The sequence below is a fragment of the Antennarius striatus genome, chromosome 16 (assembly GCF_040054535.1).
Source record: "Antennarius striatus isolate MH-2024 chromosome 16, ASM4005453v1, whole genome shotgun sequence".
NCBI classification, from domain to species: domain Eukaryota; kingdom Metazoa; phylum Chordata; class Actinopteri; order Lophiiformes; family Antennariidae; genus Antennarius; species Antennarius striatus.
The window spans coordinates 659,969-675,000 of NC_090791.1; the positions used below are offsets into that span (position 1 = coordinate 659,969).

The 15,032-nt window shown below is 52.1% G+C and overlaps 2 protein-coding genes across 2 annotated transcripts in view; both read left to right on the plus strand.

Moving 5' to 3' along the window:
- The first annotated feature begins 1,158 nt into the window (after positions 1 to 1,158).
- LOC137610167 (ectonucleotide pyrophosphatase/phosphodiesterase family member 7-like) lies at positions 1,159 to 8,771 on the plus strand. The gene is made up of 6 exons (XM_068337642.1): positions 1,159 to 1,889; positions 2,235 to 2,380; positions 2,472 to 3,101; positions 6,904 to 7,138; positions 8,162 to 8,282; positions 8,402 to 8,771. Exons 1-6 carry the CDS (start codon positions 1,655 to 1,657, stop codon positions 8,454 to 8,456), a joined length of 1,422 nt encoding a protein of 473 aa, XP_068193743.1. The 5' UTR covers positions 1,159 to 1,654; the 3' UTR covers positions 8,457 to 8,771.
- Positions 8,772 to 10,230: 1,459 nt separating this feature from the next.
- cbx2 (chromobox homolog 2 (Drosophila Pc class)) overlaps positions 10,231 to 15,032 on the plus strand; it is a 5,045-nt gene continuing 243 nt past the window's right edge. The window contains exons 1-5 of the mRNA XM_068337641.1: positions 10,231 to 10,344; positions 10,422 to 10,465; positions 11,897 to 11,962; positions 12,179 to 12,248; positions 12,321 to 15,032. The exon at positions 12,321 to 15,032 is cut by the window's right edge and continues 243 nt beyond it. Of these exons, the coding sequence (XP_068193742.1) occupies positions 10,273 to 10,344; positions 10,422 to 10,465; positions 11,897 to 11,962; positions 12,179 to 12,248; positions 12,321 to 13,496 (1,428 nt within the window). The 5' untranslated portion in view covers positions 10,231 to 10,272 and the 3' untranslated portion in view covers positions 13,497 to 15,032. The remainder of the gene's footprint in view (positions 10,345 to 10,421; positions 10,466 to 11,896; positions 11,963 to 12,178; positions 12,249 to 12,320) is intronic.

Here is a 15,032-nt window from a genome sequence, read left to right on the forward strand (position 1 = left end):
GGTTTAGTCTGGACTGCAGTGGTTTAGTCTGGACTGCAGTGGTTTAGTCCGGTCTGCAGTGGTTTAGTCTGGACTGCAGTGGTTTAGTCCGGTCTGCAGTGGTTTAGTCTGGACTGCAGTGGTTTAGTCTGGACTGCAGTGGTTTAGTCCGGTCTGCAGTGGTTTAGTCCGGTCTGCAGTGGTTTAGTCCGGTCTGCAGTGGTTCAGTCCGGTCTGCAGTGGTGAGCTGCAGTGGTTCGGTCCAAACTGCAGTGAGAGCCAAAGGCAAAGAACTTCTCTTCAGCTAACGCAGCGTCCCTGAGAGGGTCGGATAAAGTTTGCTGCCCCTCAGTTTAGTGTGTGTGTGTGTGTGTGTGTGTGTGTGTGTGTGTGTGTGTGTGTGTGTGTGTGTGTGTGTGTGTGTGTGTGTGTGTGTGTGTGTGATAAGGTTCTCCTAGCCGTCCCGAACACGTGGGTCCTGCTGACGCTGGCCGGGGCGTGTGGAGTTAACACGAGCTGATGATGAATATGAATGAGGTAAATGAAAGCTGATGAATGTGATCCCTTATCTCCATAAAGATTGGACAATTCCCTTGAACCGCTGCCAAGGACACACACAATAAAGAGCGCACTGGAAACGCTCGCTTGTCTGGCGGCGTGATGGACGCTGATAAGGCGACATGACGATGCAGCGATACGTTTATCAGGACGACGAGCCGATCGCCGCTCAAACGCTGAGGCCTCCTAATGGTTGATCCATTGTCGAGGAAATTGCTGCAGAAATCAGTGCAGATTCCTGAACAATATCCGGGGGCTCCTTCCACATTACAGTTATTAAATGAAGACGTCTGTGAGGGCCCCCCCCAGAGACCACTGGCAGCTGACGGACACATATACACTCATTTTCCTCTTCATTTTCCTGGTGTCAGATCAATCATGCGTCATCCCGACTCAAGGTGAAACCTATCAAAATGCCCCCCCCCCCGGTGGCATTGATTTACAGGAAGCTGGGCACACAACCGGCCGGCGGACAAACAAAAGACGGCGTCAGGCAGAGAGTTGGGCCAGAAAGAACGGCCCTCAAGAGCCAAACACGAGAGCGAGTGTGAACACCAGTGAACCCAGTGAACACCAGTGAACCCAGTGAACCCAGTGAACCCAGTGAAAACCAGTGAACCCAGTGAACACCAGTGAACACCAGTGAACACCAGTGAAAACCAGTGAACACCAGTGAACACCAGTGAACACCAGTGAACACCAGTGAAAACCAGTGAACCCAGTGAAAACCAGTGAACCCAGTGAACACCAGTGAACACCAGTGAACACCAGTGAAAACCAGTGAACCCAGTGAAAACCAGTGAACCCAGTGAACACCAGTGAACACCAGTGAACACCAGTGAACACCAGTGAAAACCAGTGAACCCAGTGAAAACCAGTGAACCCAGTGAACACCAGTGAACACCAGTGAACACCGGCCCAGCTGTAAACGCAGCGGCTCGTAAACGTCATCGGCTGCGAGTAGATTGCGCCAGATAGCGTCGTCCAATCAGCTGATTAGATAAGTCAGGGAAACTTTGCTCGGACGCCGTCGAGGCGGTCGAGATGCCGAGGTGGAAAACATTTGTTTACAAGGAGCTGAAGCCGTGGGTTCTAGACCGACAAGCTCCTGGACGTCATGCTGTGGACCGCCAGCCTGCCCCTCCTCTGGGCCGCCGCCGCCATCGCCGCCCCGGTGGCCAAACACAAGCAGAAGGTGCTGCTGATCTCCTTCGACGGCTTCCGGTGGGATTACGACCGCGACGTGGACACGCCGAACCTGGACCGGATGGCCGAGGATGGCGTGAAGGCTCAGCATGTCACGCCGCCGTTTCTCACCATCACCAGCCCCTCGCACTTCACGCTCCTCACAGGTAGGAGAGTCGCCCCCGTCGGAGGAAACCACTCAGGGTTCAGACGGATTGAGAAACGAGGGGAAGGAATTAGTGGTGATTGAATGTCCAACAGCTTCCGGAGTGGGGGCAGATAATTATGCTGGGATGGCTGAGGGAACAACCCTGAGCTCCGTTCTTATTTTGACTCTCAAATCATCGGCGCCGCTAAAAGAAATTTAACTTCCTTGAAATTAAATTCCTCTAATCTCCGGCGTCGGTCATAAGACCTTGTCCGTAAGCATCGTGCCACTCAAGCCGCTAAGTCGATAGAAAATTTAATGCGGGTGTCACGCCAGGAATAAATGAGGGGGGGGTTCTCTGCAGGACGCTACATCGAGAACCACGGGGTGATCCACAACATGTGGTTTAACACCTCCACCGGCCAGAAGAAGCCCTACTACGCCACCCTGTTTGTGGACGAGTGGTGGGACAACGGCACCCTCCCCATCTGGATCACGGCGCAGCGACAGGTGTGTCCCGCTCGGTTCAGGTAGACGCTAAAGACGGGAGCTGCCGACCCAACAGTTCCAGACCGGATTCATCTCCTTGTCCTTTCTCCAGGGCTTGAAGGCCGGTACGCTTCACTTCCCGGGTACACCCGCCCAGTACCAGGGCGAGGTTCCTGTGAAGCAGGAAGTGGAGCCGCCCGCCTACGAATACGGCGATGAGCTCGCGTGGCGGAACAACTCGGACAAGGTGATGGGCTGGTTCCGGGACGAGGACCTGGACTTCGTCTCGTTGTACTTTGGGGAGCCTGACGGCACCGGCCACCTTTACGGCCCCGACTCCCCCCAGCTGAAAGAGATGGTCAAGCAAGTGGACCGAACCGTCGGCTACATCCGCGACTCGGCCGAACGGCACGGCCTCGCCGACTGCCTGAACATCATCATCACGGCCGACCACGGCATGACCACGATCTACCGCAAAGACCTGGTCGACGAGATCGTCCTGTCCAAGATCCCGGGGTTCTCCTTCAGCGACCTGGCCTTCCACCTGGTGGACTACGGCCCGTCCGGAATGCTGCTGCCGAAGCCGGGCAAGCTGGACAAAGTGTACAACGCCCTGAAGGGGGCGCACCCGCACCTCAACGTGTTCAAGAAGGAGGAGATGCCCGAGCGCTTCCACTACTCCAAGAGCGACCGCATCCTCCCCATCATCCTGTTCGCTGACCCGGGATACCTGATCAACGGGGTGGGTACCTGGTCAACGGGGTGGGTACCTGGTCAACGGGGTGGGTACCTGGTCAACGGGGTGGGTACCTGGTCAACGGGGTGGGTACCTGGTCAACGGGGTGGGTACCTGGACAACGGGGTGGGTACCTGGTCAACGGGGTGGGTACCTGGTCAACGGGGTGGGTACCTGGTCAACGGGGTGGGTACCTGGTCAACGGGGTGGGTACCTGATCAACGGGGTGGGTACCTGGTCAACGGGGTGGGTACCTGGTCAACGGGGTGGGTACCTGGTCAACGGGGTGGGTACCTGGTCAACGGGGTGGGTACCTGGTCAACGGGGTGGGTACCTGGTCAACGGGGTGGGTACCTGGTCAACGGGGTTAGGACGGTTTACTGGTTTAATTTGGGCCAATCACAGCGTGGCAGCAGTCAGATCATGCTAGACAGTTTGGGAGGGTAAGAAGATGTGTAGCAGCAGCTTTCTACCCTATTGATTTACCCCCAGGGTAAACAGCTGCCAGAGACACAATGAAGGAAATGATAGCGGTTAGTTATTAACAGATTAAACACATTATGACCCAGTTAAGTGGTTTGAAGTCAATAAAATCAGCTGATAGAGAATCTCAGGCTCCGTCTAATCTCTGGTTAGAAGAATCTCTGTCCTGCTTTATGAACCCCAGTCTCACAGGAACGCAAAGGAACATTTGTTTAAACAGGTTAATCAAGTCCAGTAGAGGTTCTCAGTTAGAGGTTCTCAGTTAGAGGTTCTCAGTTCGAGGTTCTCAGTTCGAGGTTCTCAGTTAGAGGTTCTCAGTTAGAGGTTCTCAGTTAGAGGTTCTCAGTTCGAGGTTCTCAGTTCGAGGTTCTCAGTTAGAGGTTCTCAGTTAGAGGTTCTCAGTTAGAGGTTCTCAGGAAGACCCGGGTCTGAGTTCTCCGACGCCTTAAAAACCACAGTTGTGGATGTGCAGACCCAGGACCAGCCCCTCTGAACACCTCCACAGGTAACATGTGATCATGTGATCATCAAAGATAGGACGGTTATCTGACCTGGACCCGATGTTCCCTCCGTTTACGGTGACTGATCTGAGACGATAACGATAAGAACCTGATGTGAGATCAGATGTCACCACTACACACGTGTGTGTTGTAGCGTGAGTTATAGCATGTGTTGTAGCGTGTGTTGTAGCGTGTGTTGTAGCATGTGTTACAGTGTGTGTTGTAGCGTGTGCTATAGCGTGTGTTACAGCGTGTGTTGTAGCGTGTGCTGTAGCGTGTGTTATAGCATGTGTTGTAGCGTGTGTTGTAGCGTGTGTTACAGCGTGTTTTGTAGCATGTGTTACAGCGTGTGTTGTAGCATGTGTTGTAGCGTGTGTTATAGCAGGTGTTGTAGCGTGTGTTACAGCGTGTGTTGTAGCATGTGTTGTAGCGTGTGTTATAGCAGGTGTTGTAGCATGTGTTACAGCGTGTGTTGTAGCGTGTGTTATAGCATGTGTTGTAGCGTGTGTTGTAGCATGTGTTACAGCGTGTTATAGCATGTGTTGTAGCATGTGTTGTAGCGTGTGTTGTAGCGTGTTTTGTAGCATGTGTTGTAGCATGTGTTGTAGCGTGTGCTGTAGCGTGTGTTATAGCATGTGTTGTAGCGTGTGTTGTAGCATGTGTTACAGCGTGTTATAGCATGTGTTGTAGCATGTGTTGTAGCGTGTGTTGTAGCGTGTTTTGTAGCGTGTGTTGTAGCATGTGTTGTAGCGTGTGCTGTAGCGTGTGTTATAGCATGTGTTGTAGCGTGTGTTGTAGAATGTGTTACAGCGTGTTTTGTAGCGTGTTTTGTAGCGTGTGTTGTAGCATGTGTTGTAGCGTGTGCTGTAGAATGTGTTACAGCGTGTTTTGTAGCGTGTTTTGTAGCGTGTGTTGTAGCATGTGTTGTAGCGTGTTTTGTAGCGTGTTTTGTAGCGTGTGTTGTAGCATGTGTTGTAGCGTGTGTTGTAGAATGTGTTACAGCGTGTTTTGTAGCGGTGTGTTGTAGCGTGTGTTGTAGAATGTGTTACAGCGTGTTTTGTAGCGTGTTTTGTAGCGTGTGTTGTAGCATGTGTTGTAGCGTGTGTTGTAGAATGTGTTACAGCGTGTGTTGTAGCGTGTTTTGTAGCGTGTGTTGTAGCATGTGTTGTAGCGTGTGCTGTAGCGTGTGTTATAGCATGTTTTGTAGCATGTGTTGTAGCATGTGTTGTAGCGTGTGCTGTAGCGTGTGTTATAGCATGTGTTGTAGCGTGTGTTGTAGCGTGTGTTGTAGCGTGTGTTACAGCGTGTGTTGTAGCGTGTGCTGTAGCGTGTGTTATAGCATGTGTTGTAGCGTGTGTTGTAGCATGTGTTACAGCGTGTTTTGTAGCATGTGTTACAGCGTGTGTTGTAGCATGTGTTGTAGCGTGTGTTATAGCAGGTGTTGTAGCGTGTGTTACAGCGTGTGTTGTAGCATGTGTTGTAGCGTGTGTTATAGCAGGTGTTGTAGCATGTGTTACAGCGTGTGTTGTAGCGTGTGTTATAGCATGTGTTGTAGCGTGTGTTGTAGCATGTGTTACAGCGTGTTATAGCATGTGTTGTAGCATGTGTTGTAGCGTGTGTTGTAGCGTGTTTTGTAGCATGTGTTGTAGCATGTGTTGTAGCGTGTGCTGTAGCGTGTGTTATAGCATGTGTTGTAGCGTGTGTTGTAGCATGTGTTACAGCGTGTTATAGCATGTGTTGTAGCATGTGTTGTTGCGTGTGTTGTAGCGTGTTTTGTAGCGTGTGTTGTAGCATGTGTTGTAGCGTGTGCTGTAGCGTGTGTTATAGCATGTGTTGTAGCGTGTGTTGTAGAATGTGTTACAGCGTGTTTTGTAGCATGTGTTGTAGCGTGTGTTGTAGCATGTGTTGTAGCGTGTGTTGTAGCATGTGTTGTAGCATGTGTTGTAGCGTGTGTTATAGCAGGTGTTGTAGCGTGTGTTACAGCGTGTGTTGTAGCGTGTGTTATAGCATGTGTTGTAGCGTGTGTTGTAGCATGTGTTACAGCGTGTGTTGTAGCATGTGTTGTAGCGTGTGTTATAGCATGTGTTGTAGCGTGTGTTGTAGCATGTGTTACAGCATGTTATAGCATGTGTTGTAGCATGTGTTGTAGCATGTGTTACAGCGTGTTTTGTAGCATGTGTTGTAGCACGTGTTAAAGCTTGTGTTGTAGCACGTGTTGTAACATGTGTTACAGCGTGTTGTAGCATGTGTTGTAGCGTGTTTTGTAGCGTGTGTTGTAGCCGTATTAAAGCTTGTGTTGTAGCACTTGTTGTAACATGTGTTGTAGCATGTGTTACAGCGTGTTTTGTAGCATGTGTTGTAGCACGTATTAAAGCTTGTGTTGTAGCACGTGTTGTAACATGTGTTACAGCGTGTTGTAGCATGTGTTACAGCGTGTTTTGTAGCGGTGTGTTGTAGCACGTATTAAAGCTTGTGTTGTAGCACTTGTAGTAGCGTGTGCGGTAGCGTGTGCTGTAGCGTGTGCTATAGCGTGTGTTGTAGCGTGTGTTATAGCATGTGTTGTAGCGTGTTGTAGCGTGTGGAACACGGAAACACGGAGTGTTGTCGGTGACTGGCGTAGAAACGGTCTGGTCTTCTGCTGGTCAACACCCCCCTCTGCTGGCGGACTGCGAGAAACCCCCGTTGACGCCCTGCTGCTGGTGCTGATCAAGCACCAGCAGCAGGGCGTCCTCATGAGGGCCACGCCTCCTGGGGGCCACGCCTCCTGGGGGCCACGCCTCCTGGGGGCCACGCCTCACGCCCTCCCTCTCTGCATGTCTCTTCAGTTCTTCCCCGTCCAGTTCAACAGGGGGGAGCACGGCTTCGACAACCACGAGCTGGACATGAAGGCCCTCTTCAGGGCGGTGGGGCCCGCCTTCCAGAGGGGCCTGGAGGTGGGGCCCTTCGAGTCGGTCCACATCTACGCCCTGATGTGTCACATCCTGGACATCACGCCCGAAACCAACGACGGGCACCTGAACGCCACGCGACACATGCTGGCTGGCAGCGCCCCCACACAGGGTGAGTGAGGTCACACTAGGGTCGCCCGCCCCGCCCATTTAAAGCTGGGGGGGTCTACATTCAAACAGACTCAGGACCAGCTGTGGATTACTACAGGAAACTAAACATTCAGGTGAAACAGTGAAATACCCCTCTGCTGGTGGGGGGGGGGGGGGCTTAGGGGCATCTGTGAGGATTTAAAGTCAGGAACAGGAGGTTCTGTTTCATCTCCTCTGACTTCAGACAGAATCTGAACCCAAACCTCTTCACTGATCCTGAGGGACTCTGGTATCCCTCCGCCAGAGGAGCCCGCGAAAGTAGAGCCTCCAGTGGAGGGAGCGCGTCCAGCAGGACGTAAGAACACGCTTAGAACATGGCTAGAACCAGTTAAGAACACGCTTAGAATCCGATGAGAACCCACTTGGAACACGTTTAGAACATGTTTAGAACCCATTTAGAAAACATTTACAACACGTTTAGAACCTGGTTAGATCACGTTTAGAACACATTTGGAACACGTTTAGAAACGGTTTAGAACACGTTTAGATCATGTTTAGAACACGTTTAGATCACGTTTAGATCAAGTTTAGAACATGTTTAGAACACGTTTAGAACATGTTTAGAACACATTTGGAACACGTTTAGAAACGGTTTAGAACACGTTTAGAAACGGTTTAGAACACGTTTAGATCATGTTTAGAACACGTTTAGATCAAGTTTAGAACATGTTTAGAACACGTTTAGAACATGTTTAGAACATGTTTAGAACACGTTTAGAACACATTTGGAACACATTTGGAACACGTTTAGAAACGGTTTAGAACACGTTTAGAACACGTTTAGAAATGGTTTAGAACACGTTTAGATGACGTTTAGATGACGTTTAGAACACGTGTAGAACACGTTTAGAACACGTGTAGAACACGTTCAGACCCCTTTAGAACGGCTCCACTGCAGGAACAGTCTGGAGCAGGAAAACTTCCAGCTCACAGCTGATTGGACGGGAGGACAGGTCGTGATGGGGGGGGGTCTGTCTGTCTCCAGGTGGAGGTGAGAACTATGTGCAGAACGTCTTCATCGGATTGGCCGCTGTGGTCGGGGTCATGGTTCTGGTGTTCCTGGTGGTGATGTCAGAGAGGTTCCTGCAGGGCAAACGCCACCAGAGGTAACGCGTGGAAAAAAGACCCTAAAATAAAAGGTTTAGTTTCAGCAGACAAACAGCTTCTAACAGGTTCTGCTGAAGCTGAAGAACCAAAGCTTCAGTCGTTGATCCTTGTGTTCCAGAACCAGGAGTCCAAACCGACAAGAGGGGCAAACAGAGACAGCTTCAGCGCTCTGAGAACCGGAGGGAACCCCAACGACTGATCGCCTCAGCCAGAAGAGAACAGAATCTAATGGAAATAAGAAAAGAACAGAATCTAATGGAAATAAGAAAAGAACAGAATCTAATGGAGAAATAAGAAAAGAACAGAATCTAATGGAAATAAGAAAAGAACAGAATCTAATGGAAATAAGAAAAGAACAGAATTATTCGCTGTGGGACTAATTTTTTATTTTAATTGTTATTTAATTTTCATTTGTCTTCACGTCATTAAATGTCTGACAAACCAGCGTTGAGTGAACGTTCCTGATCCAAACCTCCGCCTGTCCGTTTGGGCTCCGTGACTTTAACGTGACTTTAACGTGACTTTAACGTGACTTTAACGTGACTTTAACGTGACTTTAACGTGACTTTAACGTGACTTTAACGTGACTTTAACGTGACTTTAACGTGACTTTAACGTGACTTTAACGTGACTTTAACGTGACTTTAACGTGACTGAAGGTTTCGATCCGTTCTCAGATGATTTGAGCAGCGGATCGTTCCGGTTCACCGGGACCACCTTCTGGTTCTCCCGTTGCTCCGCCTCTCACACCGGACGGTGGCCGGTGAGGCTCGCGCCTCACGAGCTTCGCTTTCCGTTGTGAGAAGAACGGAGTCAAGTTTCACCGACAGGGAACGACTTCCGGTGATCGGCCAGACCTGCTGGAGCACCAGAGCCCTTAATCCAGATTCATTCACACCAGAGCCGTTAATCCAGACCCGTTAATCCAGATTCATTCACACCAGACCCGTTAATCCAGATTCATTCACACCAGACCCGTTAATCCAGATTCATTCACACCAGACCCGTTAATCCAGATTCATTCACACCAGACCCGTTAATCCAGATTCATTCACACCAGACCCGTTAATCCAGATTCATTCACACCAGACCCGTTAATCCAGATTCATTCACACCAGACCCGTTAATCCAGATTCATTCACACCAGACCCGTTAATCCAGATTCATTCACACCAGACCCGTTAATCCAGATTCATTCACACCAGACCCGTTAATCCAGATTCATTCACACCAGACCCGTTAATCCAGATTCATTCACACCAGACCCGTTAATCCAGATTCATTCACACCAGACCCGTTAATCCAGATTCATTCACACCAGACCCGTTAATCCAGATTCATTCACACCAGACCCGTTAATCCAGATTCATTCACACCAGACCCGTTAATCCAGATTCATTCACACCAGACCCGTTAATCCAGATTCATTCACACCAGACCCGTTCACACAGAAGTTGATGCTGGAGCTCATTTACATCTCAGAAAACACTTCAGCCTTAGCTTCAGCCTTAGCTTCAGCCTTAGCCTCAGCCTTAGCCTTAGCTTCAGCCTTAGCTTCAGCCTTAGCCTTAGCCTCAGCCTTAGCTTCAGCCTTAGCTTCAGCCTTAGCTTCAGCCTTAGCCTTAGCTTCAGCCTTAGCCTTAGCTTCAGCCTTAGCTTCAGCCTTAGCTTCAGCCTTAGCTTCAGCCTTAGCTTCAGCCTTAGCTTCAGCCTTAGCCTTAGCTTCAGCCTTAGCTTCAGCCTTAGCTTCAGCCTTAGCTTCAGCCTTAGCTTCAGCCGTGGTTCTCCTGACTGAACCGGTTCGGTCGGAGCTGATCTTCCGGTCCTGAACAGAACCGGACGTTCCGGTTCGGGCTCCAGAACCGCGGGTCCCGGAGCTCCGTTCACCGCGACACAACCAGAAGACCTTTATTGTGAAGGCGCGCCGCGACTTCCGGGCGGCGCGCGGCCGCTGTGATTGGCTGCTCGCGCCCGCCTGTTGTCGCAGACATGGAGGAGCTGAGCGCCGTGGGGGAGCAGGTCTTCGACGCGGAGTGTATCCTGAACAAGAGGCTCAGGAAGGTCCGTCCGTCCGGGCCGGGGGGGGGTCCGGTTCACCGACCGGAAGTCTCAGCCTTCTGCTTGTCGCTCTCTTCCAGGGGAAGCTGGAGTTCCTGGTGAAGTGGAGGGGGTGGTCGTCCAAGTGAGTCCCGAACAATGAGAGCAGCCGCGGGGGGGGGGCGGGCTGCCGCGGCCCGGACCGGGGAGAACCGGGGAGAACCGGGACTCTTACCGGGCCGGACCGGCCTCCTGCGGGTCCCCCGCCCGCCGGTTCTTTTGTTCCCCGGTCCCGGTGATCGTCCGGTTCTTCCCGTCCAGACCGGTCCAGAGTCCGGTGGAGCAGCCCCCTTTGTGTGCCAGCGGCCTGGGGGGGTCGACCGGTACAGCCGGTTCTGACCGGAGGGGGTCACCTCCAGCACCGATCCGAGGGGGGGTCCAGCCCGTCAGAGCCCGGTGGGGGTCTGGATCCCGGCTGACTCTCCCTGCTGGACCGGGTTCATACCGGAACCGGTTCCGTTAACGGGTCTGAGTCCGTGAGGAGAACGTTTAGTTACCTAGCAACACAAACAGGTGTTTGTTTACATGTTAGCCTGTTACTAACTAGTTACACTAGTTCTAACATGTTAACCTGTTACTAACTAGTTAAACTATTGCTAACGTGTTAGCCTGTTACTAACTAGTTACACTAGTTCTAACATGTTAACCTGTTACTAACTAGTTAAACTATTGCTAACGTGTTAGCCTGTTACTAACTAGTTACACTAGTTCTAACATGTTAACCTGTTACTAACTAGTTAAACTATTGCTAACATGTTAGCCTGTTACTAACTAGTTACACTAGTTCTAACATATTAACCTGTTACTAACTAGTTACACTAGTTCTAACATGTTAACCTGTTACTAACTAGTTAAACTATTGCTAACGTGTTAGCCTGTTACTAACTAGTTACACTAGTTCTAACATGTTAACCTGTTACTAACTAGTTAAACTATTGCTAACGTGTTAGCCTGTTACTAACTAGTTACACTAGTTCTAACATGTTAACCTGTTACTAACTAGTTAAACTATTGCTAACATGTTAGCCTGTTACTAACTAGTTACACTAGTTCTAACATATTAACCTGTTACTAACTAGTTACACTAGTTCTAACATGTTAACCTGTTACTAACTAGTTAAACTATTGCTAACGTGTTAGCCTGTTACTAACTAGTTACACTAGTTCTAACATGTTAACCTGTTACTAACTAGTTAAACTATTGCTAACATGTTAGCCTGTTACTAACTAGTTACACTAGTTCTAACATATTAACCTGTTACTAACTAGTTACACTAGTTCTAACATGTTAACCTGTTACTAACTAGTTAAACTATTGCTAACATGTTAGCCTGTTACTAACTAGTTAAACTATTGCTAACATGTTAGCATGTTACTAACTAAATAAACTAACACATGTTAACCCGTTACAAACTAGTTAATAACTGTTAATTTGTAATAACTTGTTGAACTGGTGTTAGTCACATGATCACTCTGGAAGCACGCCATTGGTTCAGTTTGTCTCAATGTGTTTCAGACACAACAGCTGGGAGCCACAGGAGAACATCCTGGACCCCCGCCTGCTGGCCGCCTTCAACAAGAAGTGAGTCCAAACCGGAGTCACATCCGGATCCAAACCAGAGTCACATCCGGATCCAAACCGGCGTCACATCCAGATCCAAACCAGAGTCACATCCGGATCCAAACCGGAGTCACATCCGGATCCAAACCGGAGTCACATCCGGATCCAAACCGGAGTCACATCCGGATCCAAACCGGAGTCACATTGGTATCGTTTCATCTCTTCTGTCTTTTCCAGAGAACAAGAGAAGGAGCTTCTGATCCGGAAGAAAGGCAAGCGGCCCCGCGGGCGCCCCAGAAAGGTCCTGGTGAGTCCCTGAAGGCGACCCGGTTCTGGAGCAGAACCAGGACCCGGAGCTGACGTCTGTTCTCACCTGCAGGAACACGTTCCTGAGGCCCTGAAGTCCAGCAGCTCCTCCTCCGGCTCCGCCTCCTCCTCATCAGACTCCTCCTCCTCCTGCTCCTCGTCTTCCTCCTCGTCGGACGAGGATGACGACGGCGGCCGGCCCCCCCCGAGCGTCCGGACCCGGGACCTGCACCCCGTCCCGCAGAAGAAGGCCCAGATCGTGGTGGCCAAGCCGGAGCCCCCCAGGAAACGGTCCAAGAAACCCCCCACCCCTGACAGGAAGGAGGCGCCACAGACCAAGGGTCCCCCCCGCAGAGTCCTGAAGCCGTCCAAGGAGCCCGACCTTCCGGGGGCCATCAAGAAGCCCGTCCACCCCCCCAGCTTCACCTTCATGGGCTTCCATCGCAGCTCTGCCCGAGATCCAGGGGGCGGGGCCAACCGGAGCACCGCCCCCCAAGGCGGGGCCGTCAAGACCTCCATGGGCTCCATGGGATCAGGGCGGTCCGTCCAACTGGCCCCCCCGTCCCATAACAGTAAACTGAGCCCCCCGAGCGGGACCGGTCTGGACCCGAAGGCGGGGGCAGGCCGGTCCAGAGGCGTCCCGGTTCTGAACGCCGGCGCATCCAAGTCCCCCGCCCAGCGGCCCCTCAGCCCCCCCACCAGACAGAAGCCCCCCACCCCCGGGGCAGCGCTGCAGCGGGTACCCGGCAAAGCGGTGGCCTCCTTACCCCCCAGGACCGGTCCAGGGTCTGGGCTCCAGCCCCTCAACCTCCAGAACAAACTGTTGCACAGCGGCGCCCCCCCTGGAAACGGCGTGACAGCGGCCCCCTCAGCAAAGAAACCGCTCCCAAAAGGTCCGGCGTGTCCCACCCCCGCCGGAAGAGCGCCGCTCAGAAAGACCCCGCCCGGGTCAGGCGCCAAACCCCAAGGCCGGCCCCCCCCAGAGGTCCAGACCCAGCAAGACCGGCCCCCCCACAAAGACCCCAAGAAAGCCAAGACCGACATGAGCACCGGGGAGGACGAGAGCAGCTCCGAGTCGGACCAGGACTACGGACAGAAGCGCCCGGGGGGGGTCCAGCTACAGAACTGGCGGCCCCCCCGGAGTCTGATCGAACACGTGTTCGTCACCGACGTCACCGCCAACCTGGTGACGGTCACCGTCAAGGAGTCCCCCACCAGCGTGGGCTTCTTCAGCCTCCGCCCCTACTGAGGGAGGCGGGGCTGGGGGCGGGGCTCAGACAGGGCGGGGCCAGCCTTCATCAACACAGACCCCTCCCAGGTTAAAAAAAGGATTATTTATACGTGTGCTTCCACACAGGAAGTTGGAGGAGAGCTCCGCCCCCCCGGCCCAGTTCCAGTCCTGGTCCTGGTCCTGGTGCTGTACCTTCTCGGGTCTGAGGGGGGGGGTTGGGGGGGGTTTATGGACTATTTTTCTCCAGATGAATAATGAATGTGTTGACAGAGCGTGGGTGGAGCTTCTCTGAACAGGGCGTGTACTTCCTGTCTGGTGGGGCGTGTACTTCCTGTCTGGTGGGCGTGCACTTCCTGTCTGATGGGGCATGTACTTCCTGTCTGGTGGGCGTGTACTTCCTGTCTGGTGGGCGTGTACTTCCTGTCTAGCTCTTCTAGTCTAGTGTCTCTTTAAACGTAATAAATTAGCTACCTCTGTTTCTAACAGCTGCTGCTCCTGTGTTCTTTGTGGGGGGGGGCTGTGGACCGCTGTAGTACTCCAGTGTGGTTTGGGTTGGGAGGGGGGACCCACCAGGACTCAGGATCCAGACCGTGGTTCTGAACCCGTCCACCAGATGGCGCTGCTGTCCTCGTGGCGACGCCTCGTCCGTCTGAACGTCTACCGGGTCACGCGTGATGTTCCAGTGCCGACACGCCAAACATCCTCACAGGGACCCACAGTTCTTCCTGTCATGGAGGTCCACGCCTGTCGCTCCCGCAGCGATGACCTCAGTGATGACCTCATCCATGACCTCAGTGATGACCTCATCCATGCCCTCAGTGATGACCTCATCCATGCCCTCAGTGATGACCTCATCCATGCCCTCAGTGATGACCTCATCCATGCCCTCAGTGATGACCTCATCCATGCCCTCAGTGATGACCTCATCCACGACCTCAGTGATGACCTCATCCACGACCTCAGTGATGACCTCAGGTTTTCCATAGATGTTCTCGTTTCACCTTCATCTTGGCTATAGACGCCTTTAACACGCCTGTGACACGCCTTCAACATGACTTCAACATGCCCCTGACATGCCTCTGGCACACCTCCAACACGTCTTCAGCATGTCTCAGACACGCCTTCAGCATGCCTCAGACACGCCTTCAACAGGTCTCAGACACGCCTCAGGCACCTTCAACACGCCTTCAACATGCCTCAGACACGCCTTCAACAGGTCTCAGACACGCCTTCAGCACGTCTCAGACACGCCTTCAGCATGCTCAGACACCTTCAGCACGCCTCAGACACCTTCAACACACCTCAGACACGCCTTCAACACGCTCAGACACGCCTTCAACACGCTCAGACACCTTCAACACGCTCAGACACGCCTTCAACACGCTCAGACACCTTCAGCACGCCTCAGACACGCCTTCAACACGCTCAGACACGCCTTCAGCACGCCTCAGACACCTTCAACACACCTCAGACACGCCTTCAACACGCTCAGACACCTTCAACACGCCTCAGACACACCTTCAACACGCTCAGACACGCCTTCAGCACGCCTCA

Excerpts from the sequence above, each read along its gene's own strand:
- LOC137610167 (XM_068337642.1), top strand. The coding sequence starts at position 1,655 with ATGCTGTGGACCGCCAGCCTGCCCCTCCTCTGGGCCGCCGCCGCCATC. Across the intron at positions 2,381-2,471 it reads GGATCACGGCGCAGCGACAG|GGCTTGAAGGCCGGTACGCT; the intron begins GTGTGTCCCGCT and ends TCCTTTCTCCAG. Across the intron at positions 8,283-8,401 it reads CAGGGCAAACGCCACCAGAG|AACCAGGAGTCCAAACCGAC; the intron begins GTAACGCGTGGA and ends CTTGTGTTCCAG.